Source organism: Gopherus flavomarginatus, chromosome 2 (genome assembly GCF_025201925.1).
Source record: "Gopherus flavomarginatus isolate rGopFla2 chromosome 2, rGopFla2.mat.asm, whole genome shotgun sequence".
Lineage (NCBI taxonomy): Eukaryota > Metazoa > Chordata > Testudines > Testudinidae > Gopherus > Gopherus flavomarginatus.
In genome coordinates this window covers 269,373,580-269,398,968 of record NC_066618.1, presented here as the reverse complement: position 1 = coordinate 269,398,968, position 25,389 = coordinate 269,373,580, and the positions used below count along the sequence as shown (strand labels likewise).

Genomic DNA, 25,389 nt, shown 5'->3' with positions numbered 1-25,389 from the left:
TTGCGAACGAATGGAGCCTTTTTTGAAAGAGCAAAGTTCTCAGTAATAGAACACTACTCATCAGCCCCTGCTGAAGACTTAAGTTTCAGTTTGAAAAGTGATGGCAAAAAGTTCAGTAATCGTAATTAAAGAATTATAGCCCAGTTATGAATTTTCAATGAGTTTTAACTATATGGGAAGTTTTGAAAGGTCTTAATTATTCTATTATAAAGATTGTTCATGCCAAAAATTTGTCTGACAGAGTGGTAAATTTCTTAAAGGACTCATTTTAAAATTAACTCCTAAATTGATTAACACATTTACTTGCAAATTCTCAGAAAATTCATTCAGTACTGAAAGTGCTGTAACTTTGGGGAGGATAAGGTGCATTTTTCATATATAACAAAGTAGTTGAATCCATGCTTTAAGTGCCAATCTCAATGCTGTCAACTATGAAACAGCAAGTGGCATTTTCATAATTATTCCACTGTTATATTTTATAATACAGAAAAATTAACAAGGCTGCAAAGTCAAGCACTCAAAAGGTATGAAATGCTAGAATTAACTATGCTTATACATCCTAAATTTGACCCCTTAGTGTGTGTGCGTTTTGATACAGACTTTAATTATGCAATCAGATACTATTTTTTTCATAGGCCCCCTGCCTCATTTAGTACCTATGATAGACAGTGTTTATCTGAATGATCAGAAGGTGAAGCATGAAGTAGAACCGATCTATCTAGGTGTGACCTTAGACGACTGAGTTACCATGCCCACCTGAAGAAGACAGCAGCTAAAGTTTAAGATGCACAACAATCTTCTTAGCAAACTGGCAGGTTCATCATGGGGTACTTGTGCTCCAACTTTGTGGGCGTCAGCTCTTGCCACCTTGTATTCGGTGGTGCAGTACTGCGCACCAGTTTGGAGTCGATCATCACACACCAAACCGGTTGATACACAGTTACATGACGCCAAGCGTATCATCTCCGGCACCCTGTGTCCAACACCACTCCCATGGCTTCCAGTTCTGAGCAATATTGTTGCTCGTCTTGTCAGACGAGAAGTTGCCACTGGCAAGTTACTGGAGCAAGTATGCGCCAGCTCAAGCCTGCCGCTGCACAATGACTTTTTTTAAACCACCAGCTGCACGTTTGCTGTCACGTCACCCATTATAGTCTCATCCACCATGCCAGGATGTTAGAGCGGAAACACTCTGGTGAGAGGAATGGATATGTTATAATCCCCAACCAGTGCCTTGTAACCAACCCCACAATTTGCCTACCTGACCTGTCACGAATGGTCCCTGTTGAACAGGTTCCGGACCAGCCAAGGTCTCTGTTCAGCCAGCCAGTATCCTGGGGCCTTTGTGACAACCCCTTGTGCAGCTGCAGCGTGACACAGGCGATGACACACGATGAGTGCCTGCTGACTAGGTTCAGCGATGGCCTCGAATAACTGCACCACATCATCGCTTGGCTAGACAACTATACACATGCTAAATAAAAGTAGTTACACAGCAGCTATTCAGTATTGTATGGCCCTATGCATTATTTAGTGCACACTATTCAAATCCTGGTTTGAAGACAGAATAATTGCTTTCCTTATGGTTTGTCTGTGATGCTCATCATTAGAGATTCTGAATGTTTCACAAATAATGATGACTATTAATAATGAGGGTGGTATTATCTCCAGTTGACAAAGGGGAGCACAGGCACAAAGATTAAGGTAAAAAAATTCCACTAGCTTCGTGTGTCCAAACTGAAATGCTTAGGACCTGATTTTTCAGAGAACTTTGCATTGTATAGCACTTTGTGTTCAAAGTGCAGCTCCCATTGACTTCGGTTGGAACACTAGCACTTGAGAGGCTCAAGCATGCTCAGTGAGGATGGAACCTTTGGAAATATTATCTATTAAGCTCTAGCAAGTTGCTACTGAACATGTGCACACTGATTTTTTTTTCAAAAGTTTGTAACTTGGCCAAATTTTTCATAGAGAAGGAAGAAGGCTCATCCCTATCAAGTTACCTTCCTACCAAATTTTGAGTCCTTGCTATAAAGCATGGGAGAGCTAGAGCTTTTCAAAGAAGTCACTAGAATTTTGTAACATGGGTAAAAACATATTTTCCCCCCTTGCCTCATTCTTGGAAACAGCTGAACCCTTTTTGCTGAACATTTCCAGAAAAATCACTGAGGCAGACAACAGCATGGATAATTTCAACCTGAGTGGTTAAAGTTTGGCAAAGCTTTAAACCACTAAAAACATTTTTTTTTTTTTTTTAGCGAGAAGTGTTGGGCAACCTTAATAGGCAGTGCAACCATCCCCCCTGTAATAATCTGCAGTATATATTGCAATACTGTTACGGGTGGGTTGAGAATTAAATAGGTTTTTAAATATGTTATGGTCATGTAAATATAACAAGCATAGTATATAGAAACTCAGAACCAAATTCATCCTTGGCATAACTCGACCTTATGAATGTTGCATGAAGGATTAATTTGGCCCATGAATACATCAAAATAATAAGTAAAATTCCAACCACTATGATTTAAATTCTTCTTTTTAATAAATTAGAGTATCTTCTACGTTTTCCTCTCTGGGGAAATTGTACACAGTTTAATATTGATTGAGTGTAAATGACATTTAACAAGAAATCTCAAAAGATAAGCTTAACTCACATTTATATGAAGCTTTCTCTTCTTTTATCATCCCGGAAGTCCTGTTTAAAACAAAAAACCTGTTATTTTAACTGCCCCTTGGGCTTAATTAGAAAGTGGTATCTGATATGAAATCTAGGAAGTGTGACTCCCTGTGGATCCTGACTGAAGTTTTGAATTAATCTTTTTTCCACCCCTCCAGATGGGGTTAAAGAGAAAAGAGTTTTGGTCTTTTGGTCATTAAGTCACAATTAGCGACTTGTGATGTAATTTTTGAGTTACACTTTTTAAATAAAAAAAAAAAGCTCTCGGATGGTTTTGTTGTTTTTTTGTGTTTTTGTGGGGGGAGAAGGGTAGGTGTCCAGTGTTTAAGCTGTAGTTTTAACTTGTTAAGTAATTCACCTTATTTAACAGATTTCTTAAGAACATAGTGTAAATTTTTTGAGCTTGGATTTTTATAGCTATAAATGCATTATATAAGGCTTGATCCTGCTCAGTGCCCTCAACTGCCCTTCATGTCAATGCTGATAACCTAGTAGGTGATGTAAAGTAACCAGAGAACATTTTATTAAAATCATTGTTGAATTTTGCAAGTCAAATTCTGTGGTGTATAGGTGATATGATTCAATATTTGGGTGACTTTTCAGGTAATCTTAAATTATACACATAGTAGTTTATTAGTGAATCAGGAGTGTTAAATTTTTATATTTACAAACAATGGATTTAGCTATTGAGATAAACAAAAATGCTAGTTAATGTTAAGATTAAAAAGGCATAAACTGTTTTTAGTTAAAACCTGAACTTTAGTATTTTATTTTAAAACTAATTTGTGTTAAAACGATGCTGAGCTACAAAGTAAGAATTTTTTTAAAATGCCATTGCAATTTTCAGATTTTTAAAATATTTAAAAATAATCATTTTAGAAAATCCAATAAAATATATTTTTCTAACATGCACAATACTTTGATTCTAATCTTTCGATCTGAAATGAAGGCTCATTGTTATTCATTTGCATCTGTTTGCTAAAGAATACTTTTTGTGGTAGAATAAATTGAAGTGCTCCAGGAGAGTGTTTTCTAATAAAAAGTTTAGAAGACAGAGTTGTGTTTTATTATAAACTTTGAAAATGAGACCTACAGCAATATTGCACTTGGTAGAGTCTGCATGTTCTTAATTCGGTCTCTGAAAAAATTGTTTTAAGATTAATAGAATGCAGCCCTGATTTCTGCCATTCCAAATTGTATGAAATACTTGAATGGCACTGGGTCACAAAGAGAGAGAGAGAGAGAGGATGATTCTATAGAGTGTGGTATTTAGGGCACTCATGAAGCATGTGAGACCAAATTTGAGTCCCTGCTCCAATCCGTTTTTAATTATTTTTTTAATTTTTAATTATTTAGTTTTTAATTATTCATACAAAGAGGAGCATCTTCAACATCAGCGATTGAGAGACCCACCCCAGAATAACTAATAGCCCAGGGATTGAGGCACTAAGAGGGGAGACTTGGTTTCAACTCATTGCTCCAGAGCAGAGATTTGAACCTGAATCACCCACATCCTGGGTGAATGTCCTTAACCTCTGGACTTTTGGGTGTTAGGGAGAGTGGCTGCTTCTGCTCCTCCTCCTCTGATTGTTTAGTGAGTGGTGCATAGGTCCCCTAGTGATCTAGCTCAAAAAATTTTATTTGTCCAAAACTATTTGGCAGATTTGTGTCAAATTCGCAAATAGTTGGGCTGACCTGAAACTACAGTTTTGGCAAATAATTTATTCATCTAATTTAGGCTTTCATTTTCTCTATGAAATAAAGAAAAGAAACTGTTATTTATAGCAGATCATATTTCTGTCACAGGTTTTGAGACAGCAATAGATCTGTGGTCTGTACCTCTGAACTGCCTATACTCATAGACATTAAGGCCAGAAGGGATCATCATGATCATCCAGTCTGACCTCCTGCAGGTTGCAGGCCACAGAACTTTCAAAATGTGTGCAGTTGGTGCAAGGACCTCCTGGCCCTCAGAGACCACCTACGGACTTTGGAGGCCAGGGTGGCAGAACTGGAGGAGCTAAGAGAGGCAGAGAGGTATGTTGATGAGGCTTTCCAGGATGCTGTAGAATTGTCCCACCTCAGCTCAGACAGCCTCTGTGCTGTTGAGGAGGAAGAAAGGCCCAGGGAAGCAAAGCAGTCAATGGGAGCGGAGGGAAACCTTCCCATTGTTGGGACCCTCCTTCCAGATGGTACTGGGGTTGCCTCTCGCACTGAGGTTACCTCTCCGGGGGAGGGAACTCCAGCTGCTAGGAAAAGGCAGGTGTTAGTAATGGGAGATTCGATCATTAGAAACATAGATAGCTGGGTTTTGATGACCAGGAGAACCGTATGGTGACTTGCCTGCCTGGTGCAAAGGTTGCGGATCTCTCGAGGCATCTAGACAGACTTGTGTGGAGTCCTGGGGAGGAGCCAGTGGTCGTGGTACATGTTAGGTATCAATGACATAGGGAAGGGTAGGAGAGATGTCCTGGAAGCCAAATTTAGGCTGCTAGGGAAGAGACTGAAATCCAGGACCTCTATGGTGGCATTCTCAGAAATGCTCCCAGTTCCACGCTCAGAGCCAGGTAGGCAGGCAGAGCTTCAGAGTCTCAATGCGTGGATGAGACGATGGTGTAGAGAGGAGGGCTTTACGTTCATTAGGAACTGGGAAAGCTTTTGGGATAGGAGGAGCCTATACAGGAGAGAGAGGCTCCACCTAAACCAAAGTGGAACCAGACTGCTGGCACTAAACATTAAAAAGGTTGTAGAGCAGTTTTTAAACTAGGAGATGGGGGAAAGCTGACTGCTGCAGAGGAGCATGTGGCTCGGACACAGACTTCTCTTAGGGGAGAGTCTGATGATAGGGAATCTCCAGGTCATAGTCAGGAACAGAGGACGGAAGAGGATAATGTAAGGGCCGGATCAGATGATAAACAGTCACATAAAAAAGAATCTGACACATCAGATAAGGGCAGACAAATAAACAGCGACAAGTTTTTAAAGTGCTTGTACACAAATGCTAGAAGTCTAAATAATAAGATGGGTGAACTAGAGTGCCTTGTGATAAAGGAGGATATTGATATAATAGGCATCACAGAAACCTGGTGGACTGAGAGCAATCAATGGGACACAATCATTCCGGGGTACAAAATATATCGGAAGGACAGAACAGGGGTCGTACAGGGGGAGGAGTGGCACTGTATGTGAACGAAAATGTAGATTCAAATGAAGTAAAAATCTTAAGCGAATCCACATATTCCATAGAATCGCTATGGAGAGAAATTTCATGCTGTAATAAAAATATAACATTAGGGATCTATTATCGACCACCTGACCAGGACAGTAATAGTGAGGATGAAATGCTAAGGGAAATTAAAGAGGCTATCAAAATTAAGAACCCAATAATAGTGGGAGATTTCAATTATCCCCATATTGACTGGGAACATTTCACTTCAGGACGCAATGCAGAGATAAAATTTCTCGATACTTTAAATGACTGTTTCATGGAGCAGCTGGTACGGGAACCCACAAGGGGAGAGGCAACACTAGATTTAATACTGAGTGGAGCGCAGGAGCTCGTCCAAGAGGTAACTATAGCACTATTTCCGCTTGGAAATAGTGACCATAATACAATAGCATTCAACATCCCTGTGGGGGGAAGAACACCAACAGCCCAACACTGTGGCATTTAATTTCAAAAGAGGGAACTATACAAAAATGAGGGGGTTAGTTAAACAAAAGTTAAAAGGTACAGTGACTAAAATGAAATCCCTGCAAATTGCATGGGCCCTTTTTAAAGACACCATAATAGAGGCCCAATTTCAATGTATACCCCAAATTAAGAAACACAGTAAAAGAACTAAAAAAGACCCACTGTGGCTCAACAACCATGTAAAAGAAGCAGTGAGAGATAAAAAGACTTCCTTTAAAAAGTGGAAGTCAAATCCTAGTGAGGCAAATAGAAAGCACAAACACTTCCAGCTTAAGTGCAAAAGTGTAATAAGAAAAGCCAAAGAGGAGTTTGAAGAACAGCTAGCCAAAAACTCCAAAGGTAATAACAAAATGTTTAAGTATATCAGAAGCAGAAAGCCTGCTAAACAACCAGTGGGGACCCCTTGACAATCAAGATACAAAAGGAGCACTTAAAGACGATAAAGTCATTGCGGAGAAACTGAATGAATTCTTTGCTTCAGTCTTCACGGCTGAGGATGTTAGGGAGATTCCCAAACCTGAGCCAGTTTTTGTAGGTGACAAATCTGAGGAACTGTCACAGATTGAAGTGTCAGTAGAGGCTGTTTTGGAATTAATTGATAAACTCAACGTTAACAAGTCACCGGGACCAGATGGCATTCACCCAAGAGTTCTGAAAGAACTCAAATGTGAAGTTGCAGAACTATTAACTAAGGTTTTTAACCTGTCCTTTAAATTGGCTTCGGTACCCAATGACTGGAAGTTAGCTAATATTTAAAAAGTGCTCTAGAGGTGATCCCGGCATTTACAGACCGGTAAGTCTAATGTCGTTACTGGGCAAATTAGTCGAATCAATAGTTAAGAATAAAATTGTCAGACACATAGAAAAACATAAACTGTTGAGCAATAGTCAACATGGTTTCTGTAAAGGGAAATCGTGTCTTACTAATCTATTAGAGTTCTTTGAAGGGGTCAACAAACATGTGGACAAGGGGCATCCAGTAGACATAGTGTACTTAGATTTCCAGAAAGCCTTTGACAAGGCCCCTTGCCAAAGGCTCTTACGTAAATTAAGCTGTCCTGGGATAAAAGGGAAGGTCCTTTCATGGATTGAGAACTGGTTAAAAGACAGGGAACAAAGGGTAGGAATTAATGGTAAATTCTCAGAATGGAGAGAGGTAACTAGTGGTGTTCCCCAGGGGTCAGTCCTAGGACCAATCCTATTCAATTTATTCATAAATGATCTGGAGAAAGGGGTAAATAGTGAGGTGGCAAAGTTTGCAGATGATACTAAACTACTCAAGATAGTTAAAACCAAAGCAGATTGTGAAGAACTTCAAAAAGATCTCACCAAACCAAGTCATTGGGCAACAAAATGGCAAATGAAATTTAATGTGGATAAATGTAAAGTAATGCACATTGGAAAAAATAACCCCAACTATACATACAATATGATGGGGGCTAATTTAGCTACAACGAATCAGGAAAAAGGTCTTGGCGTCATCGTGGACAGTTCTCTGAAGATGTCCACGCAGTGCGCAGAGGCGGTCAAAAAAGCAAACACGATGTTAGGAATCATTAAAAAGGGGATAGAGAATAAGACTGAGAATATATTATTGCCCTTATATAAATCCATGGTACGCCCGCATCTCGAATACTGTGTACAGATGTGGTCTCCTCACCTCAAAAAAGATATTCTAGCACTAGAAAAGGTTCATAAAAGGGCAACTAAAATGATTAGGGGTTTGGAGAGGGTCCCATTCGAGGAAAGATTAAAGAGGCTAGGCCTCTTCAGCTTGGAAAGGAAAGGAGTCTAAGGGGGGATATGATAGAGGTATATAAAATCATGAGTGATGTAGAGAAGGTGGATAGGGAAAAGTTATTTACTTATTCCCATAATACAAGAACTAGGGGTCACCAAATGAAATTAATAGGTAGCAGGTTTAAAACAAATAAAAGGAAGTTCTTCTTCCCACAGCACACAGTCAACTTGTGGAACTCCTTACCTGAGGAGGTTGTGAATGCTGGGACTATAACAATGTTTAAAAGGGAACTGGATAAATTCATGGTGGCTAAGTCCATAAATGGCTATTAGCCAGGAAGGGTAAAGAATGGTGTCCCTAGCCTCTGTTTATCAGAGGATGGAGATGGATGGCAGGAGAGAGATCACTTGATCATTGCCTCTGGGGCACCTGGCATTGGCCACTGTCAATAGACAGATACTGGGCTAGATGGACCTTTGGTCTGACCTGGTACGGCCGTTCTTATGTTCTAACTTCACCCAATCCACTCATGAAATAGACTCGTAATCTCTGAGCAAATGTTTTCTTTCGTTTCTCAATTTGAACAATATTATGCTGGTGGCATCCATATGCAAGAATAATAATTTTAAGAAAGACTCTCAAGAATTAATGTCCTTGAGCAGATGCCTGAGAACTAGATGTAACTGTCTTTCAGGATAAAACATCAGCTACTCTAATTCTGCACCATGCCTTGGCTGTGAGCTCTTCATCTCCTAAGCAAAGCAGGTACCAATTATGAAGAGAAAAAAGGGAGAAAGGTGTTGTTTACTTGCTGTGCACCTTTCACCAACGCATCCTAAAAGGAAGTAGCTTTACTAGAGGTATAAAAAAAGGTAACATAAATCATCCAGAAACTTGACTGGAAAAAGTTCTAACAGGCGTGTGAAACTGAAGAAGTCTAAAACAGCTCAACCAGTTAACTTGTGCTTTGGATTGTTTCCTTCCTTCGTGAAAGGCTGCTGAACATGACAAGATTGAAATTTCTAGCATAAACTGCTTTTCTTTTGTTCAGGATCAAAAATTCCAATCTATAGGCAAAATGCAAGAAGGAGGCAATAAATACAAAACATAAACAAATTCACTTTGGTCAAACTTCAAAAAACACACACATCCACATGTGCTCACGCCTCGTAATTTTGAAAGCTTCTATTAGAAAGTGAATTTGAACTAAGGGCTTGTCTACATCAGAAAGTTGCAGCGCTGGTGAGGGAGTTACAGCGCTGCAACTTAGGAGGTGTACACATCTGCAGGGCACCACCAGCGCTGCAACTCCCTGTTTGCAGCGCTGGCCGTACTCCCGTTTTGTCTCGGGTGTAGAGGATCCAGCGCTGGTGATCCAGCGCTGGTAATCAAGTATAGACGCTTACCAGCGCTTTTCTTGACCTCCGTGGAATAAGCAGGTATCCCAGCATACCTGAGGAAGCCTCTGGTAATCAAGCTGGTCTCCTTCCCCGGCTTGCTCTCGCGTTCCCCGAACCCCGAGCAAGCAGGTCTCCTTCCCTGAGGTTTGCTGGGTGGTTCCGGGAACGCGAGAGCAAACCCGGGAAAGGAGACCAGCTTCGCCGCGGTTTGCTCTCGCGTTCCCCGAACCCCCGAGCAAGCAGGTCTCCTTCCCTGAGGTTTGCTGGGTGGTTCCGGGAACGCGAGAGCAAACCCGGGAAAGGAGACCAGCTTCGCCGCGGTTTGCTCTCGCGTTCCCCGAACCCCGAGCAAGCAGGTCTCCTTCCCTGAGGTTTGCTGGGTGGTTCCGGGAACGCGAGAGCAAACCGGGGAAGGAGACCAGCTTCGCCGCGGTTTGCTCTCGCGTTTCCCGGAACCACCCTGCAAACCGCAGGGAAGGAGACCTGCTTGTTCGGGGAACGCGAGAGCAAACCGCGGCGAAGCTGGTCTCCTTTCCCGGGTTTGCTCTCGCGTTCCCGGAACCACCCAGCAAACCTCAGGGAAGGAGACCTGCTTGCTCGGGGTTCGGGGAACGCGAGAGCAAACCGGGGAAGGAGACCAGCTTCGCCGCGGTTTGCTCTCGCATTCCCCGAACCTCCCTTGAAGCCGCCCAACAGCGCTGCAGTGTGGCCACATCTAACACCACTTGCAGCGCTGGTTGCTGTAAGTGTGGCCACTCTGCAGCGCTGGCCCTATACAGCTGTACTAATACAGCTGTAACAACCAGCGCTGCAAAATTTTAGATGTAGACATGGCCTGAGTCTCTTGTCCACTAAGAAGCTCAACTTCTCTCAGAAGAAACCTTTCCTCATAACAGCCCCTCCCTCCCCCCACCTCCAAAGTCAGGCTGCCCACTGTTTCCTCCATCCAGATATTGTTAAAAATTGTCTGTACTATGACTAGCTGTGATTTCAGACTAATACCTTTGACCAAAGTCTCACTTTTCTTTGATTCCTAGAAATTAGAGATGGAAAATACTGTAGCTTATCAACAGTAATAAATCCCCTTTCAATGTACAACTGTTCCTTACAGTTGTAGATTGAGTACTTTATCAATGCCTAGCTAGAAAGCAAGAGAGAAATTCTAGTACTTTATGAAGTCTAGTTTATTAAAGTGAATTTTTTTTAAAAAAGGGCTGGTTATCTGCTTTCCTGAGTGCATCTCCCTTAGCACATATCCACTACATACTATGCTCTCAATTTTTGCCTTGAGAAATGTCAGCCAAAGGCCAAGCATATATCCTTTTCCATTATCAGAAGGATAAGAGAGCTATAAATCTTATGTCAATTGTAAGTGATTACTAGAAGTGCTGAGAGGAGGTTTGTATTTGGAAGATAAACAGGAGCTACTACATAGTGAGTCATCCCATCACTTTCTGGCATTTCTGCTAGGTTTAAAACTGAAGGTGAAAACACCTATCTCACTGCGATGACACTTTACTATGCCGTCAATGTAATAAGTGTGGGAGAAGCATGGCAACTGGTAAAAGGTGTAGACAATCCAAAGGGCCACCCACAAGTGAACAAAGTCAAAATAGAAACACTCCTTTTGTGAGTATTCTTTTGTCAGTATCCTAAGCAAATGAAAAGGCTCTACAACTTCAGTTCCAATGAATGCAAAATTGACATACACATGTGAATCTAGGAGTATAGCTGTGCTATGACAAGTAACATAACCATTAGTTGAAGGGATTACTTTAGTTTGAAATACCTAGATTGGAACCATACTTATCCCTGATGTAAATCCATTGACTTAAATTTGGCCCTGAACAAAGTGAAACCTTAATTCTCATTCCAGCAAGGTTCCCAGCCCTTTATTGGGTACAGTAGCTAAAATGATTACCATGATTACCAAGTTTATTTTGAGGTTTTTGGAAGAGATCTTTTAAATGCAAGTTTTATTTGATATACATGGATATTAAAGATTGCATGGCACTTTCCCTAAGAGAAGAGAATTGTCCAGGTATTCCTCAACAAAAAGTTCCCCTTCCAACCCTGTTGCACATTGTGTTGCATACCAGTTATCTACTACCTTCCACTCCAGAAGTGGCTGCTTTTCTGGTAGATAAGTAAATGTATGAAATGCTTTTGGATCATTGAGTATGAAAGAAGCTGCAGAACTGTAAATTGTTATATAAATCATTGCTGTTGATCTGTAAAGCTTCATTATGAATATATAGTTTAGTATAATATTGTGTACCAGGTATTTCAGATTTTATGTGCATTTAATTGTTTTCTGGTTTCAGAATCCAAACCCTGACAAAGAAAACCCTCCTTGTAATGCACAGGAATTAGAGGAGTGTGATATTTTTCTTGAAGACAGCACAAGCTTATGCAGATTTGATGGTAACATCTTGAAAATCACTCATGTGGTAAGTGAAATATGAAATCCAATTATGCTTACCCAAGTATCTCACCTTCATATTTCTATACTGAAAAATCTTGATTTCTGTTTTCTGTGGTGAGACATCTTAAAAACCACACCAGACACTCAGCTGGTATAAATTGGTGTAGCATCATTGAAATCTTGTAAATATTTTCTGTAATGAAAAACCTCAGTAATAGTTAGCTGCGTATTTGCACAAATATATATGCTGTAGCAGTACGCTTCTGCAAAAATGGAAAATCTCTCCCCAGTACAGGTTTTAATTGATGATGCTTATACAACCATGCTATTTTGGAAATCTAAGTTCTTCTAATATATGTTCCTGTCGGTGCTCCACTACAGGATGTGTGCATGCAATTGCAACCAGTAGCTACAATGTAGTGACTGTAGGAGAGCAATGCCTCATGCTCTTAATGAGAGGTTATGGGGAGGAATGAGCCTGCCACCACACTGTTCTTTCTCAACTGCCTGTGTCTAAGAAAGAGTTCTTCTGTATGCAGCTTCCTGCCTTCATTTTGTGAATTCTTTACCTTATTTATTTGAGTAGTTGTTTCTGCATTCTTTTGATACTTATTTATTTTATTTAACACTTGTGTGTTAGTAGAAGAGGGGAGGGGGTCTCCTTTCCCTCCACTTCTTGGATCGTTCAGTCCTAGCTCTGGAAAGTCCCTATCCCCAGGAGCATTGGTCATAGGCCATCTCGGTCCTTGTTGCTGCTTCATTTGCAGTTCTGGACAATAAAACTCTAAAGAAGAGGAAACCTATCTCTTCAAGGAAATGAAGAAAAGAGAGAGCCCCATAAGACCCGTTCTCAGGAGACCTCTCATCCCTCTAAGGTTATTGTAGAAGCTCCGACTGAGTGTGGTACTGAAGCTTTGGTACAAAGGCAAAACCTCATTTGGACATAGCTATCACCAGAACAACTACTGAGGCAGCACAGTCTGACAGCTTGCAGCACTGCAAGAAAAACAGATCTATCATCAGTGCGATGGTAGCAGCATCTAACCATACCTCTGAAAGAGGAGATGACACCGCAATTACCTCGATACCTCAACAGCCTCCATCTCGCCAATCAGAACCATCCCAAACTTCATATAAGGCTATCGGAGCCCTCTACCTCCTTCCCAGTTCCTTTCTTCAGAGGATCTCATTCTCTCTCATGAACCCAGGGTCACCAATATGAAGATCTACCAGTGCCATGTCCTCAGTACCTCTGAGAAAGTAGCAAGTTGAGACTTGCTTAAGTCTCCAGGCTTTGGTACCAGTTAAGACATTGGAGGCCACCCTGATCCTTAGCTCAGGGAAAGATTTGTTGGACTCAGAGTTTTTGGTTTTGGGATCCGTCCTGATACTATACTACTCTACCACCATATGTTCCTTTCATGATGAGGATCTTAGGAAACCCACCAAATGTCATATGCCCAGAGAGAGATTATCATTGGAATCCCTTCCCTTTCACCCACTGTAGTGAGATTACTGGGACACATGGGGCCACTATGAGAAAGCACTAGCACCCACTGGTATCATACCATACACCAACACGTACAAACCATCCTCCAGTACTGTGCACTTCAGTACTGCACACTTCTCCAGTACTAGGCGATATACAGGAGGAGCAAGAATTTCTGGCTGAGGAGATGTCATCTCAATCTGTAAAGTCCTATTCATGTCCAGACAAGGCACCACCCCCTCTCCTATGCTGATGATTTTAAGACCTTCCAGAATGGCATGGAAAGGCTAGTGAACACTCTTCAGATTCCAGTAAAGGAAGTCCAAGAGTCAAAATATTCCTTTGTGGACATCCTGAACGTCTGTCCCCAGGGAAAGGTCCCATTTATGTACTTGCAGTGAAAAGGCAATATAATACATCCCATCCCACTCACATATCAAGATCATTCCACTACCATCCACACACTTTCACTAAGCCTCAGGAACCCTTCAGGAGAAAGTCCAGACCGTAGAAACGGGGGCCTCTCACCCCTACTTCTACTCAATCAGCCACTCCCTCTAAGAGGCAATTTTGACACTTCAGTCGAGGGCATCAGGCAGCTGTTGTGCAACTACTCCTCCTTTGGAGATAATCTATCATGCTTCTTACTTGCCTGGGAGCACCTTACCTCAGATAAATGGATACTGGAGCTCATCAAAGTGGGTTACTCTATCCACTTCCATTTCATTCCTCCTCCTCATGCCCCTACCTGACCCTTTTCAGGGACACTTGTTACAAGGAGCTACTAAAAAAAGTTCCGTCTCTCCTCCTCGTAGGAGCAATAGAATCAGTCCCACGAGAGTTCCTCAGAAGAGGGTTCTATTCCAGTTCCTCCCTTGTTCCCAAGAAAGGTAGAGGGTGGAGACCAATCCTTGACCTCAAGAATTTGAGCTGTGTCCTAGCACAACAGTTCAGAATGATGACATTAGCTACCATAATTCCATCATTCGATCTCAGTGGTAGTGGCTCAGTCAGGAATATCAGTGTTCCCATATCTGGATGACTGGCTTCTCAGTGGTCAGTCCCCTAAAGATCCCAGTCCTTATGCTCAGAGTCGCGAAAGCTGTGGAACTGGGGCATCTCCCATCAGATAAAAATACCAGCATATCTACCAGGTGTCCAGAATACAGTTGCAGACTCCCATTGCAGATGCTTTGGATAAGATCACAAATGGGAGTTCAAAGACCTGTTCTCTGCAACATCTGCCAGCGCTTGTGTAAACCAGGGGAAAACCTCTTTGCCACCTTGAACAACAAAGTGTTGCCTGTTCTGCTCCAAGGGAGGTCATTCCCACAGCTTGATATCTGGTCACATCAGCGCAGTGCACCTAAGTGATGCTCAGGGCCTTGTGTGTGCACTGTGCAGTGGGATGATTGTCCCCCTTGAGAATTAATAGGTATAAAATCTCTTAAGGATCAGTAAAATATAAAATTAGAAAATGGAAGTTACCGTGTGATTTGAGATTTAAAGAATAACCACTGATTGGTTTTTACAGGTGGCTGTAATTATATGAGACAAGAACAATATTAATCTTATCTTACACATTTAATAAATGATTTAATTTAAAAACAGATTTGTTTCCACTAAAAATCTAGATTGACTTTTTAATTTAAATTTTATAATATGCTTTTATATAACTGTTTTTCCTTTTGAAATTTTTTTCCATAGGTTGTTTTTTTTCCGTCAATAGAGGTTTTATTTCTGTGATCATGAGTTGTGAATAGTTATACACTTTTTGTGTTCGGCTCAATAGATGAGTTGGAATTCAGTTCTCAAATGTTTGATAAAATGTGGCATCTTCAACACAGAGTAAATTGTAACATTTGCTGGCAACTATTATATTTATCTTCATTTTCACGCAATATTTAAAGCTCTGACTAATTAGAAAAATTCACTTGCTAGGTGATTCAGCAAGTGGCACTCTCTTACCTATAAATTGGTACAGAACTAATGCCCCAGGGTGTAGATAGAGGATACTGTCTAATGAAAGTGCTACCTTTCAGATGAGAAATAAAACTGAGGTTCTCATTACTCGTTATTAAAGAACTCATGACACTTTTCCCAAGGTAAGAGCATTTGACCAAGACATCAGAGCTGAACTCAAATGGTAATCCAATCTTTCATCTCTTGAAGCTAGCAGTCTGCAGAAAAATTACTACTTGGTATTGTAGGCTGCGTTTAGAAGTTGTGCATTTGATATAGCCTAATACTAATTTTAAAAGAATATAGTAGCAGCAATTGGGAATAAATTCAAACTAAGGATTTAAGAAAGTAGAAACCAACCATTCTGCTGAATGCATTTCGAGTTTGCCAGAAAAAAGTATGTTTTCCTTGTTTTCTTTCTGAACAGTACAATTGATATGTAAGAATTACCCCTTGTCATGCTGAGATAAACATCTTACGGTCTTGAACTCACCTATTAAAATATGATTTCTTAGGAAGTGTTTATTTTCAATGTAATAATGTGAGAGCAGTAGATTGAGTGTCGTTGTAGCTTACACAGTGATCAGTATCTTTCATCTAAGCACCGCATATGTCTGGAACTTAACACCCTACCCCAAATTTGTGAGACTTGCATGAAAGAGTCATTTGTTTCAAGCTTGGTTACAATAGATGGCTGAATGATTGCAAAGCCATTTACAATGCACATCTTCATATAATCAGTGCAGGAATAATTATGTTTAAGAACATTAGAAAAAATGTGTGGAGGGGAAACATTTTAATACTTTCAAATCAATTTAATAACTTTTTTTTTAAATTAACATCTTTAACACATTTTAACAGTGATTACTTGAGAAGGTGTGAATGCCTCCCTATGGGCTTCTTTCAGTAAAGTCAGAACTCTTTTGAATTCTCTTGTTCACAGAGCTTATACAAGTTATTGAGGCTAGACTGTCAACAAGTGCAAGTATGTTTCAGGGAAAATAATGGAGGAAAAAATCCCTACACTTAAGGAACTTGGAGAATCATAGGGCACGGTTGTGATTCATTGTGCATCCTAATATAATGGTAGAATCTGCACAGATACTTCTTACTGAACTGAAAATGTGCAGAGAGAATAGTTATGAGGTCTTTGTGAGTTCCATCAGCCTAAATAATATACCCTCATCTAATCTATGTAAAAGGAAAGTGTACATTTTCTGTTTTTTCCTGCTTCACAAAGTTTTGCTTACAGTCATTTTTTCCCTTCCCATGGATTCTCCCAGTTACATCTGTTTGTTTGGGGTAGTTGAGTAGATGGGATTCAGAGGAGCTTAGTTTATCTTTGCAAACTGTAGATAGAACAAATGTCAATATTCAAAACCAAAAATGAAATCTGTCCAGTAGTCTGAGGCAACATATACTGCCTGTTTAGCAATCTGTGTTGTGCTCCACTTTTGTCTTGGATACTTGCTTGACTAGTAGTTCTTCCGGTGTCTTTGCACTAGTATTGGGCAAGTTTAGTCATTTGCAAATAGTCTTTTTTTATAAAAAGTGATTTTGAATTAATTTGTTCATTCTTATTAAAGTGATGTTTCAGTAGCACTTGCTATTGTTGGAAGTATTAGCAAGCAGATGTGATGCATGGGTTACAACATAGCTGTGTTTCTGATTTGCATTATATTTGCTAAATTATATGGTGCTCTAATGTGAGAAAATATGCCCCATGGATTAGATTTAAAACTACCAAACTCATTTCACTTATAAACTCTACCATATATGAAAATAGATTCTGAACGGGAGAAGTCTTGTGTATCAAAGCAGTGGATGCTAAGTGCTATATCCCTGAAGATCAAACAGTGCATGAAAACATCTTTCATACTAGTTGAATATTTTCAGAACTAGTAGAAAATTGTTCCAGTATTTCACAAATCTGTTTATGGTTTTATAAGAGTTGCTGTTTGCTGAAAAATAATCTTCCATGACTAATCAACAAAGCACTTTCTCCAAAGTACTGTATGTGAGAATAAATAATGCACCTTGTTTGTGTCCAACCCAAGAAGCTAATATATTAACTGCAATCATTGTGGGGAAGATCATTATAGAAACTGTACATATAACAAGCAAAGAGATGCTTATGAGATGAGAGAACTCCTCTTTACACTCAAAGATCAAATAATTGGCATCTGGCTACTAGGAAAGAACAGGCTCAATGCAAATTGATTTGTTTTTAAAATACTTTATTAAATCCCCCTCATCCCACAGGTGACAGACAACCCTTTGGTCCTGAGAACAAGGTGAGGGATAGGCTCAGGCTACTCATAAGCCCTCCTTTCTTTCCCCCTGCCTAGAGCACATATGTAGATCCTCCCTGAGGCAGAGAAGAGAATTTTCTGCCTCTCCCTGCTGTCATTGGCTAGGCTGTGGGGAAATGGGGGAGAGTTGAATTCTTTTTCAGCCCCTTCCCCCACACCTTCCTTGTTTTGTGAATCCCTGAAGACAGGTAACAGCCATTCAGCAACACTTGCTGCCCCACCCTACTTGCCCTACAGTAGAGAGATAGTTTGAACAGTGTTTCCAGTATGCTGTGGTCTGACTGATTGACAGATTTTAGGGTCAGGAAGGGATTTTTCTCTCAGGGCAACACCAGCAGAGTATCTATACCCTCCTTGCAGCAAATATGTTAAGGACAGTTAAAAAGAGGATGATGATCAATTGTTCTCCATGTTCACTGAATGTAGGACAAGTAGTAATGGTCCTAATCTGCAGCAAGGGAGATTTAGGGTAGATGTCAGGAAAACTTTCTAACTAAGCCCTGGAATGGGTTAGCAAGGGAGGTTATGTAATTCCTGTCATTGGAGATTTTTAAGAACAGGTTAGATAAACGCTGTCAGGGATAGTGTAGGTTTACTTGGATCTGCCTTAGCACAGGGGTCTGGTATAGATGACCACTCAAGATCCCTTCCAGCCCTGCATTTCTATGAATCTGCATAAGAGACCCAAAAGTTGGCTTGTTGACCTTGCTCGTCTGGAGGAAGGAGGAGAGTCTTTAGTTCTTCACAGACTGAGGTATCTTTTGAGTGTACCATCATTTTGTCCTGTGAGAAATGCAAGAGAATTCAGAGGCTGGCTGAATCCTAGGGGGATAAGCTGAAGGGAGCCAACCCTGAATGCTAGATATTTGGCATGGAAGCCCTTTAACATCACATTGGATACAAGTAAATTCCTGGAATTTTTTCAGACAAATGGAGAGTTGGTGTCTCTCTCTCATTAAAGTTAAAAATATAAGAAGTTGTGGCCTTCTGCTTCAAAATCTATCTGTGTTTTGTTTCATTCTCATGTGTGTCATGATCAATTGTGGATGAGAATCTGTAATCCTTTCCAAAAATGTTGTTAAATGACTGATCACTTCAGTGACTTTTATATTTTGTTTGTTCAGATTTGGACAGGACACTCATATAGTGATGATGTTAAAGTTTCTAATCCGATTATTTCTGAAAAATAGTCTTTGAGAATTGAAGGAAAGTTGTGTAGGTTATTAAGTTAGCCAGAAGAGGAGATCTGACATTTGGTTTACAATTTTTCTGTTAGGAAACTTATCAAAACAATAAAATGGACCAAAAATACTTGTAGAATTGGCTCGTTATCAGTGTCAGATATCTATTGAGACAGGTAACCTGGTAAAAAGAATTCTTGTCAGGATGAAATGGACATCCTCAGATCCACCTTGCTTCCTGTAGGCCTCTGGATTCCACTAGAAGATCAAAAAAAAAACATGAGGACCTGCATTAGACCAGAGATGATTTTAAAAATCAGGTGGAATCTCTTTGTTTTCTGCTAAGGAATCAAAGCATATCCTGTATTCTCTTGGGTATATAGATCCTGTCCCTTGGACTTCTCCCACAAGGGGAAAGTTATGGCTTTCTCTGAAGGCTGACTCTGAGAGCTCATTATCCACCTCCATCTCCTGTGGCAGAATGCAAGACTACTTTCAACAAGCAAGCTGATTCTAAAGGTTTCTAGAGTGCATAGCCCACCAGCCAGTCACTTTCTATACCCTCCTAGGATCTCTTAAAGTCTCTCGCCTCTGATTGTCCCTGTTCACTTTGGAGACTTGGGACCTGATCATTACATGGTGGGGCTATGAGGTTTCATTTTCAAAAAGCCCTCTGAATTTGTTGTCCAGATAGCCTTGTCTCAGGAGGGGATACTGTAGACAATCCAGAAGGCCATAGAGTCATTTCACCTGATGAAAGGGGGTTTTATTTCAGGTGGTGGTGGTAGTAGTAGTTATTGTCTTGTAATAGGGAATACTGTGTGTGTGTCTGACCAGCTATTAGCAAGAAAGAGAGAGAGAGACACTTCCCTGCCCTTTTAATCTAAATAAAGTTGACTTTCAGATTTGTGGCTAAAGAAAGCCTCATGGCAAGAACAGTTAGTAAGCAGCCTATTACTGTCTAGAAAAATTCTAAAACAAATTCTGTTTATGAACTGTGTATCTTCACTTATATTATTTGTAACTTAAAGTTACACATCTACTTTTCAGTTGATTCTTTTTGTTGGTGATAGAGCTGGAATAAAGTTAAAATGTTATGGAATGAGCACTGATGCAAATTATTTTAGCCTACAGAGTATATATGCATGATAGTGTCCAGTGTGAACTTCTTTGGGTTGGCTTTTGATATCCGAAACACTGAGCATTACGTATATTTTTTTCATTCACTCTCTCCCTTCCCCTACTTGCAAGTAAACTTTTATCCATAACAGTTCTTGTATCATGATTTTAAGATATAGCTGTTTTCCAAGTAAGGACTAGGTATGTGAATTATTATATCTGGGGCAGGAAAACTTAACCATTGATTAAGCAGGCAAACCTTTATGAAAGAAAATGACTGCAATAAAGGATACTGTAGGGGTGTATGTGTGTTCTCCCTACAAGCCCCCAATAATTGATGTCCAGGCATTATCAAGATCGTTCTTCCTTTTCATTTGAGAGAGAAAGTGCATCCCTGGAATCAAGAAGCTAATAGCAGTTATTAACACATCATTTTGTTTGACTGTCTCTCTTTTTTAGACTGAAGAAAGGACAGCTGGTCTTTTATCTCACATAGGTGGATACTATCATGTAAATCAAAAGGGATAACATGATTCTAATTAATTAATGTAATTATAGTCAGAACTCTCAATTCTTTTAATAACTGACATGGTGGCTTTATTTTAATTAGCTGTAGAATTTGATTAAATGAACTTAAAGGCATTTGGTTTTTTTCTGCTTGCTTTGCAAGAGCCATGCGGAAAATGGTTTCAGTGGTGTTATTAAATTGGCCTGAAATGTGAATTTTCATGATAATGTTCAGATTCTAGAATTACCTAAAACTGACTCCTAATCCAACTTCTCCTTTTTTAATAAACCAGCTACACAGTCAAAATGTTCACTTGGCTGCTGGGCCATCTGTCTTGCTCTTTATTAGGTGCTGACAATAATAATATATTTAATGAGTAGCTTTTGGTCAGTGTTAAAATTTTAATCTTAAAATTAGTCAAGATGAACATTTTAAAACTTCATTAAGAACCAGCCTACATGGAAAGTAACATTGTGATCTGAACATAGCTATTTCAAGGGAGTTTTTAGCAATGGTGCAGTATATGACAGCCCGTTTGTTAACCTGCGCTTCTCAGTGGAGGCATATGTTACTGATGCTCCATGTTCTTCACTGGCTGTCCATTGGCTTCTAGGTGTAGTTAAAGGTGTTGGTTATGACCTAGATCTCTAAATGCGTTGGGGCTTGCCTACTTGAGTGAATAACTTTTTCTCTGTGCCACACTGCCATCGTTGAGATCAGGTGGGTAAGGTAATATCTTTTATTGGATCAACTTCTGCTGGGGGGAGAGACAAGCTTTTGAGCTACACAGAGCTCTTCTTCGGGTCTGGGAAAGATAGTCAGAGTGTCACAGCTAAATACAAGATTGAACAGATAGTTTAGCATAAGTAGCTAACAGATATTCTAAGGGACTATTCAAAGTGAAGTGGCCTATTGACACCCCTGTAGTCATAGGACACAGAGGAGGGCTATTGGATTACAGGTGGCTGTAATAAGCTATTCATCCAGTGTCTTTAAGACCATGATGTTTAGTGTCTAGTAAAGTTATGAATTTAAGCTCCAAGGCTAGTCTTTTGAAAGTAGTGTTCAGGTTTCCTTTGAGAGTGAGGACCAATAAATTAGATAATAGAGTGATCACTTTGTAACATATCTAAAAATTCAAATAATATGATTTATTAATAGTGTAGCACCAAGGAGCCCTAGTTATGGACCAGGACGCCATTCTGCTAGGCACTGTACAAATGTAGAACAAAAGTCCCTGCACCGAAGAATTTACAATCCAAGTATAATACAAGAAACGGAAGATGGAGACAGACTGAGAGGAAGAGTAAAAGGAAACAATTAGACACTATCAATCAGCTCATTAGGCAGTGGTCTCAGCACATCAGGAGGCTAACCATTGTCAAGTACTTTGGCGGCATCACAGAAAAAGACTTTTAAGGAAAGTTGTGAAGGAGGATGAGTGAGCTTTGCATGTGTTTTTAGGACACACTTCCTAAGCGTGAGGTGCAGCATGGGAGAAAGCACATAGCTGTTGCTTTGAATATAGAACTGGAATCTCCAATGAATGCAAGACCCAAGATTGAAAATCTACTTTGATAGATTTGAAGCAGCAATCCTATTTCACATGTAGATGAGGAAGATGCATTAGCCTCTGAACTGATAAACAAGAAAGAGAAAATAGTCAATGAAGTGAAATATAACATTTGTGGAGAGTTCAAGTTAAACAGTCTTTCAAACCACAACTGCAGATATCAAAATGAAGTACTTCCATGTCAGTAGAGGAAGTCTGCACATTAAAGATGAGAACTGAAGAACTCTGTCATATTTTGAATACGTGAATGCATGAGGAAAAGAGAAGAAAGAAGGCTTATAGTTGATTTTAATTATTTGGAAAAACTTGAATGACAAAAAGTACAATAGGAGTGAATGATTAGCCAGAGGAAACAGCTTTACTGGATTAGCTTTTTCTCTGTTTATTGTGCTTCATTAGAATCACGGTCCTGCAAATAAGATTTGGGACCTTTTTGGATTGTGCATCGATGCTTTTCACATAATAGGATCCTGTGGACACATTTAAGCTTTCCAGTCAAGGGAGCAAATATAAATGTCTATGCCATCAATGGTATCAAGCTGTCCTGCAGTCACTCAAGAGCATTAGTAACAACCTCAGAACAGACTGTTAAGAAGTAGGAGATAAGCCCCAAATTGGTTATGAGTTCTATACTTAGATTTCACCAACCAATTATCAAATGTGAACTCCTCAAGTACTATAGCTGCCTTAACATGGAGTCACAGAGGCCCCTTAGTTACTCTAATCTATCTTGCCATCCAGGTGAGCTTGCCTTTGTGATAGCTGGTTCCTTACATCATAGATTGTATCAATATTCAGGTTACTCCCAGTCCCAAAGGACCAGTCACTTACCCAGATCAGTCACATCTTAGATCTCACACCAAAGACAACACTTCAGATTTAGAACTAACCTAGGCCAAGCACTGGGGATCTTTTGCTTATGCTTAGTAATCCTTGCCCCGCAGAGTCCAAGCAGCATAAGATATCGTTTCTCCTTATTAGGGCTTTGGATTCCCCTCCCTTCTGTTTCAAGTTCCCAATTCAGATGTTGGGAGGAAGTCAGTTGCATGTTTCTGCTCCCTTCCCTACCCATGAAGAAATCAACGAAGTCTTTGGCCTCTGATGTTGCATAATGTTTCGTCCTGTGTAGTTAGGCCTTCTTTTGTTGGGCAGGAGATAACACCTCCACCAGCAAATAAGCATTAACAAGTGTGAAATACTACTCTCCTGTCTGGTGATGTACAGTTACAGAGCAAGCACTTAAATATTACCTTCTAACATGGGATACAGATAGTACAAGTGAGATTAATGCATGCAGTAACTTACAAGAATTCCATAAAGTCTGAACACTAAGGACATTTTTATAATTCTAATACTTATTTTAACAACATTAATGCACAGGTAAGCCAGCCTTGTTCCAGCCCTGTATTTAACAGTGTTCAGTTGATTCCTAGAGCTCTTGGCATAAGCTGGCAACTGGTGTGCTAGCATCACAAATGGTCCTATAAAGAGGAAAATTATGTAATTCATACCTTTAGTATAGGTAGAGTTCCCATTTGGCCTCCTGTCTCTTTGTACTCACCTTGTTTAAACTGCCGCCTTGGATCAGTTCTCACTTGCCATTGCTGAATTCCCTATTTGGCCAGCATCTTGTCTCCCTCAACATTGTTCACTATTCCCTCATTCTTCTTCCCAGCATCCAATCCTTCTGTGAGTTCCACTTGATCAGTGTCCATGACCTCTCCTCTGCTCTAACTTCTCTGTTCTCCCCTGTCTGTTATTTACCCTCTACATCTCTTTACTCCTTTGACCCTTTCTTGCATTGCAACACCTGCACAGCCGACTCCCAGCTCTCACTCTTCTCTCTATCCTTCACCTCCCTGTTTGTTTACTGTATATACTTGTTTTCTTTCACTGTGTACTAAGATGCGGGATATATGGGGCTGAACCTTTTTTGTATTACACCTGTGTACATTACCTAGTACAATGGAGGCATGATCCCTGATTAGACAAGCTTTAACTAGCAGTGAGGGAAGAGAGCTGTCCTGACGTGGTCAGGGTAGGAGAAGAGAAAAGGAGCCTCCGTACTCCACTATGCAGCAAGAGAGCCCTGAATTTCAGTCTTACTTAACAGGCCTCCCCTTGTACTGTAAGTCAAAGGAAGGCCAAGGTTTGAGCAATCCAGAGATGTGCTCAATTCCAGTGAGTGATCTGTCTGCCTTTCAACAAGACAGCACAACCATGAGTACTAAGAACACCATGAATACCTGAATCTGGTCTCAGAGCTACCTGAAGTTAAATTTCCCACTGTCTTGCAATATTATTTTTAGTTTACATTAACCAAGACTTCAGTAATATAGTGCTGCCTTTTGTAAAAGCAGATGTCTGAATACTTCTGTTTTTCTTATGTTTAAATGTCAGCCCTTCATTAGCAGTAACTTACTAATAACTGCTATTTGACATTTTCAGTGTAAATGTGGTTTGTGTATGCAGTATATGTAGTACAAAGTGTGCTTTAGTTTATAATACAGTTGAAATGAAAGAAAAGTATTTAATTTCTTTCCCTTTTTCTTCATGAAATAGATTGTATGGATTATGAAGCCAATAAACATAATTATATGTTTTGCAATCCTGGTATGTTGAGCAAATTTCAGTGGTTTGTTTCAGTGGAGGAAAGAAATTTTGCTTCCTTAACCATTGGTTTCTACCTGTAGAGGAGTGAGAACTTTCTGTACAACTTCCTTTAGTTGCCAGTGTTTTTGGTATAACACCACAAAGCTTCAGTATTTTTAAGAGCTGTGAATTTAGATCATTTCTGGTCTTTCAGTCTTCTAGATTTATTATTTGAATTGGGCCCTATTGTGCTAAATACTGTATGGACCCATCAGAAAGATAGTCCTGGCCCAAGGAACTTACCTTTGACAGTAGTCTCCATTTCTTTTCTTTTTCTTTGAGATCTGTGAAAGAACTAGGATCAAATTCCTCATCCAGATAGGACGTCTTTTCAGTCAGCTTTCCTGATTATGGAATCTTGATAAACAGGGTCTAGATGTTCTGGAGATGCAGCAAAGTCTCTTAAAGTTACAGGCCTTTCACACAACAAAATTACAAAGCTAATTGTGATTTCATTACATTATGGAGGGTACTCTGTGTTCTCCAGTGAATCATTTTAATGTAACATGCCACCTTTTTCCTGCTACGCTATTCCACTGGCAGTCAGTTTAACAGCCCTATTCCTTCTTCCTCATGCAAAGGAAAGCAAACCAATATCAGGGAAAAAGCACTTGAAATGTAAGTAAGGAGGGTCTTCAAATGATTCTTTATGCTCA

The 25,389-nt window shown here is 40.0% G+C and overlaps 1 protein-coding gene across 1 annotated transcript in view; it reads left to right on the top strand.

Moving 5' to 3' along the window:
* Positions 1-25,389, top strand: part of NUDCD1 (NudC domain containing 1) — a 159,704-nt gene that overhangs the window by 110,711 nt on the left and 23,604 nt on the right. Inside the window, exon 8 of the mRNA XM_050940947.1 lies at positions 11,837-11,962. Coding sequence (XP_050796904.1) covers positions 11,837-11,962 — 126 coding nt within the window. The remainder of the gene's footprint in view (positions 1-11,836; positions 11,963-25,389) is intronic.